The sequence below is a fragment of the Cajanus cajan genome, chromosome 2 (genome assembly GCF_000230855.2).
Source record: "Cajanus cajan strain Asha chromosome 2, NIPB_CcT2T_4, whole genome shotgun sequence".
NCBI classification, from domain to species: domain Eukaryota; kingdom Viridiplantae; phylum Streptophyta; class Magnoliopsida; order Fabales; family Fabaceae; genus Cajanus; species Cajanus cajan.
The window spans coordinates 60919166-60925472 of record NC_138518.1 but is presented as its reverse complement, the minus strand read 5'-3'; the positions used below and the strand labels follow the sequence as shown (position 1 = coordinate 60925472).

At 32.5% G+C, this 6307-nt stretch overlaps 1 protein-coding gene across 1 annotated transcript; it reads right to left on the bottom strand.

The window, feature by feature from the left end:
* Window positions 1-290: 290 nt before the first annotated feature.
* On the bottom strand, window positions 291-4225 carry LOC109813138 (E3 ubiquitin-protein ligase At4g11680). Its single transcript, XM_083068577.1, has 3 exons — window positions 2824-4225; window positions 1670-2060; window positions 291-759 (listed from the first exon to the last, which is right to left on the bottom strand). The coding sequence occupies exons 1-3, from the start codon at window positions 3273-3275 to the stop codon at window positions 613-615; spliced, it is 990 nt and encodes a 329-aa protein (XP_082924703.1). The 5' UTR covers window positions 3276-4225; the 3' UTR covers window positions 291-612.
* Between the last annotated feature and the right edge of the window lie 2082 nt (window positions 4226-6307).

Sequence of the window (6307 nt, the reverse complement as noted above, 5' to 3'; positions counted from 1 at the left end):
TATCAAACTTAAATTAAAATGTTTTATCTAATTTCAAGCGCATTCCAATTACTTAAGTTAAGATTAAACAATTGTTTTTTAATTAAGGTATATTTACTAGACACCATTAGTGTAAAAAAATTTACATGGTCAATCAATTAGAAATTATCGTCAATGTGACTTTTTAAGTAATTATTGCTGAAGTTAACAAACTATTATACATTAAAATTTGTTGAAGTTAACAAACTATTATATGTCAAAATTTGTTATTAAATGTGTCCATTCATAAACTAATAATTCTTCAAATGAAATAAGAAGCATAATCCAAATAATTTTATTATGTAAAAATTATGGAAGAAATATAAATATTTACTTCATTATTCAGTAGAGCTATGCTCACCTCACAATATTTTGATGTAGTATAAGGGAAAAACCTTGTACAAGTAATGGAGTAATTTGAAAAGTAAGGGGATTCACTCCCAAGAACCAAGTAATCAATGTAGTTTTGGTTACTGGTGACCTCTTCTATACATGTACAATCTCACTCGTGTAACCAAAATATATATATATTTTTAATTTGAAATATATTTAAGATTAATGTTCTTGAGTATGTTGTTTGCCTCGTCATTATTACTACCTTTGTAATCCTTGTTTACAAAGGGGGCAACATGATATAATTCTTAGCCATTGATCCACACATTTTAGGTGGAACAAATGGGAACATGGCAATTGCCTAACTTCTTCTTTGTCTTTGTACTTGGCCAAACAAATGCAACACTCCTGTTAATTCACACAACACCACAAATAGATCAATTCAATATAAAATAATAATAAAAGAAAAAACATAAATAAATAAATATATATATATATATATATATATATATTAGGGTATATTTGGTGAAAAATGAGAAAAGTATCATAAATGGTGAAAATTGATTTCATTTAAATCAAATAGTTATCATCTATGATCGTGATTAGTATCTTTAGTCATTTTTCTCTTAATATGATCTATGTGTACATATACGAGAAATCTTAATAGCGCATTCTTTTAAAAGAGAAATTATTACATAGTTTAAAATTATCAATCTCTAACTCTTGTAAAAAAAAAAACTATAAAAAAAAAGACATGATTTGTAAAGGAATTTTATTAACTTTTTCTTGTAAAATAAAAAATTGAACTACATGAAACTAAAGATGAGTTAGGAACTATGGGCATGTGGTGATCTTGAACTATATAATAATGTTTCTATTTGAACACACTCTCTAATATTGACTAAAATTTATATTAAAAAAATCATAAAGTTTTGTTAGTCTTATTTCTAGTTCAATAAGTTGGATTACATATATTTTTAATCTTTTTTTGTTGATTTTTATTTTTAATCCCTGAGCAAAATTTTTACTAGTTTTAGATGCTATTTTTTTTATTTTATTGATTTTCACTTTTAATCCCTAAACTCCACCTCTCTATAACATTTTTAGTCTCCAACGTCAAGATTTATAGTTCATGTAGAAAAAAATTTGGAACTAAAAATAAAAAATTAACAAAAATTCATTAACTAAAATCATATTTAATCCGAATAAATAATTACCCATGTCGTAATTTTTAATAAATTCTAACCCCTTACATAACAAACATATATATCAAAATCAAAATGTTAATAATTTTGTGTATGATAGTTATGTCACTTACCGGATCTTCATTGATCAATCTTTCACTGCTTTGAGAGTCACTTGCAAGGTCTAAGTTGGCATGAAGACCTTTATATCTCCAACTTGGGAGTTGTGAGATTTGATCATCAGAGGCTCCTCTAGCAGAGGATCCCATGCTCATGTTGTATCCAAGGAGGGTGCTCATGAGTGGGACACAACAACACAAGAGCAAAAACAATAGAAAAGGGAAAGAGTAGCATATGGCATTCCATGCAAGGAGGATGATGCAGAGAACGTGGAGTTTTGGAGCTTGTTGGAATGATCCAAAACGTGAGTCAAAGGCCCACACATTGCCCATCACGAACCATATGGCAAAGAAAAGCTCTAGTGAGCTACGGCATTTGTCCATTAAATGTGAGTTCCTGTACACACTGTATGCCACTAAGATAAGTTACTTTTTCAGATTGCAACCAAAATATTTCCAGATCAAGTTTTCATCCACAAATTCAAATTTGTAAGGTTAGGTTAATTGGGCTAATCATTTAATTATGATTTGGGTTTGGCCTGACCTAATTATCTTTTGCTTAGTTCCTGCTTCAACCATTTTTTTTTTCAGTTGAAAAATTAATTACTTCTCATCCCCCTTCTTTCACCATGAAATTATGATTACTTTACACTTAAAAGTTAAAATGATATTTTTGTCTTCATGTCCTAACTTATTTGATGAAACTTGAGGGACATTATTAAAACTACAAGAGTACAATCTTCATCCATGCTCTGTCCCCTTTCCAGCTCTTATCCCTTCTCTTGTTTCCCCATGTGCACCATGTGCACACCCTCTGGCCCACTATAATAATAGGGCTCCCCTTAGGATAAAATTAAAAATAAAAAATAAAAAATAAAAACTCCATCTTTAGCATTTCCAGATTTTATTGTTGAAATACTAAAAATAATTTCAACAGCACAATTATTAGATTTTTTAAGACAGAAGATTCTGTCTTGAAGTTGTTTTTGTATTCAGCCCAAAAAACAATGGTGTCAACATTTTCTAATTTCTACTATAACCAAAGTCTTCAGCACATTCACACAATGAGTACCCTATAAATTCTAACTTATTTGGCACTTGTACCGATTGTTAATGACAAAATGACTGAAAGAAATTTCTTTAAATGAATATTATAGAACTTAGGGTACCTTGTTTCTTCATTGTTTCTTTGCTGCTCCAAATCAGAAAGGCTAAGAGCACCCCCTTGAGTCACATGAAGTTGATGGTAGCGGCCACAAAGTAGCAGAAGATTAAGGACACACCCTATATCATAACCAGCTATCCACACCCTCATAGGCCAAATAGGCTTCTCACTCTTTGAAATGGCCAAAGTGAATGTTGTGCTTGTTATCTGGACCAACAAAGCAAACAACTCCAGCATCATCCAAGTGCTAGAATTGAAAGGGTTGGAGCCAAGATCAGATCTAGGTCCATTTTGGTAATGGAATACTCTTCTCAAGAAGGTGAACCATCTTGATCTAGACATTCTCATGGCCACTCTAGTCATGAAGGAAGGTGAGGAAGCATGAGGATTCCTGTTTTGTGCACTGGCCATGATGCTATGTTCTCCTGATGCAGAATTTGAAGGAAATGAAGCCATGCTGCTTCAATCAATTGCAATATTGATACGAAATGTTGTTTTTGGGGCTAATCAAGCTTACAACTTCCCAAGAAATGAATAGAGGACACCCCTTTTGCCTCTATATATGTATGATATCAGAATAAGTCCAAAATTGAAAAACGTGTGTGCCCGAGACCAAGTCTTATTTGATTCTCAGTGCTGAAGATAGCATTTAAGAATTATGGGGGAGAGCCAACATATTTGAAGTCTTGGAGATAATTCAAAAAGGCAAGATAATTCAAAAAGGCAAGAAGCAATCAAGAAATTTCACTATGCCTTAAATTAAAAATACCAACTATCGGAGGCTCATGAGCATGAGAATCGACAACAGAATTTGTCTACTAATTGAAACCAGCTCCGAGACTTTTGAATTTGAACCCCACAAAGGCAGAAGCAGCAGCCTTATCTCATGTTAGACTTGGAGAACTTTCCAGGGTCTGCACCACCAGCTCAAGAACTTGGCACCAAAATCAAACTAGCGTTACAATTACAAACCAAGGTTTCAAGGGCATGTCATGATGCCATGAACCCTTTAGCAATAGCATAATGAAAAGAAAGACTTAGAGGTGAAAAAGTCTAGTGAGGGGGTTTCATGGTGTGAAGCATAAGAGGTGGATGTGAAGTGTATATAGAAGAATGGTAGGAAACAATAAAAGGGAAGATTGGTGTGGAGGGTGTGTCAGGAAGGTGAAGTTTGAGTCTCAGAAGGTGACCAAAAATGACTACTGAACTTTGCTTTGATTGCAAGAGACTCTCAAGGTTTGGAGGGAAGTTAACCGTTGGCCAACTTCCTCTATAGCTATATTTTCTATCAAGTAAGAGTAGCTGAGAAAGCAATTGGAGTTCAGTTTTTCAGAACCTTCCTCCTTTTTCTCTCTCTTCCTTTGAGAAAATTAGGACAAACGCAAAGATTTTATTTTGTTTTTCATTCTCCCCCTCCTCTAATTATTTTATTTGGAATTAAAGTAAAGTTTATTAGTTTTTCCCTCTTTGAATTCAAGTGGATAAGACTTAAAGTGATGATCTGATCTTATGCATACGTAATATGAGTTCCAAGGTGTAACATTTGTTCATATCATGGCTTCCATAAATGCGTTCTTTATATGATATAAATAAAAATGAACCAGAAAAAATATTATTTGAATTCTGGCGGGGACAGGTGATTTTGAGATTGTGTGGTGTGGTAAAGGGTTGCCCACCTAATCCAACCAGCAATTTGTGTCAATGTTGGGAGGAGTGTGGCCCTACTTGGGTGTGGGAATGATTGCTACAATTTTGTATATTAGCCACACCATTTTCACTTGGGATACCTGTTTTTTAACCTGTTGTGATATTTTAGAGAAGTGAAGTGGATTTGAACACAACACAAAAGACTGACCAATAGACTAGTTCATTATGTAGATGTGTCAAAAATGGGTGAGGTCATGTCCAACAAGCCAATGCTTGTAGGTGATTTGGTCTAGCCTGAATCTTTTACGGTTCATTTATTTTGTAGCATAGTCTAATATGTTAGCATGTTGGGTTAGATCAAATTAGTCGATTTTATTTAAGTTTTATAAAGAAAAAAATATTCTATAAAAAAACGTGCACTAAAATTGATCCATCAAACTATATATTTTTGATATCTCTAACGTTAAGTGATAGAATATCATAATTTAGATATCATTCACCTATTAGTATTGGATATTGTACTTTAACCCAACCTATGGAAAACCTTTAATTTTCATAACTCAATTTTCATTGAAAGTACTAATTGTTAGGATTAAGTACAAAAGGAGAACTCAAACTCAAAAACTAATCTATTAGGTGAGAAAATCTCATAACTTAGGCACCACTTCAAACTTCTTGTGCTACTGAAGAGTGGGACTCCTAACACGATGACAATATCTAGACACTGTTGGTTGCATGATGGAGATAGTTTCAAGTGGCTTAACTTTGCACAGTGGATCATGTGCAAGATTTTCACCAAATCATGTTAAACACGAGTGAAGACAAATAATTCTTGTGTTCTCAACTTGGCATAAATATGCATGCAAGTGTTGCCGTTTAAGGTTAAACGGCCCCATCCATTATTCATATTAAAATCTGATAAATCATGCTATGTAAGATTCTAAGGTAATATTCAATGTAAAAGTTGTAACAATATCTACCCTTTTGCTAACATTTGCAATCATTGAATTTGATAACAATTTTTGGTCAAAAGAACATGTTTAGCAAACTGAATACCAGTCACTATTTTCTTTTTCCATTTTAATGAGTTTAACGTAGATAAGGCCTAATTTTATTTGTCAAGAACTGGGAAATCTACCACTGGAAGCTAAGCCAAAATAACCTTCTGGGATCAAGCAGGCTTAATAAGTCAACATCCTCTCATTAATGTGATATAAATAAGGCCTACCAGAAATGATAGCAAAGTTTGATCATATTTTTAAACGATCATATTTTAAAACCATTATTGGAAATGGACATGGAAATAAAATGGAAAAATATATAACAATGTTCAACAAAACTTTCGTTCATACATCATTTTCTTCTGTACTAAAATTATACATAATATTGGCTACAATATCACTTCAAAATTCAAATCAGATGAGGGTGAGTCTAAATTGAAGCCAAAGATATTGATGGGTAGGAGTCATGTATACTCAAATTAATATTGTTAATTTTACCATGTGTAACAGCATAAATAAAAAAACCATTTTCGTCCCAATTTATTAAATTCAATCAATTTTGATGATTGTGAACATATAATTTAAAATAGGGACATGACTTCAGAATAAAGGGTATCAAAGGGAATTCAAATTAATTTGGCTGGGTTCGTATGTTGCTTGAACAATTAGAATTCAAACTTGTGCTAATCAATAAAAACTGCCAACATGTTGCTAATTAGGTGGTTGTATTTGAAAGCAATATTCTACAAAAAATTAAAAAATTAAAAGAAATGGTTTAGGCTTGTTTTTAACGTATTTGACTTGAATTTGACCTTATTTGGCGGGTGGGACATGCAACGT

What these genes read in the sequence shown, in the direction of transcription:
- LOC109813138 (XM_083068577.1), bottom strand. Translation starts at nt 3,275, where the DNA reads ATGGCTTCATTTCCTTCAAATTCTGCATCAGGAGAACATAGCATCATG. An exon ending in AGAAACAATGAAGAAACAAG is followed by an intron (nt 2,061 to 2,823) that starts GTACCCTAAGTT and finishes AGTGGCATACAG; the next exon opens with TGTGTACAGGAACTCACATT. An exon ending in GATTGATCAATGAAGATCCG is followed by an intron (nt 760 to 1,669) that starts GTAAGTGACATA and finishes GTGAATTAACAG; the next exon opens with GAGTGTTGCATTTGTTTGGC.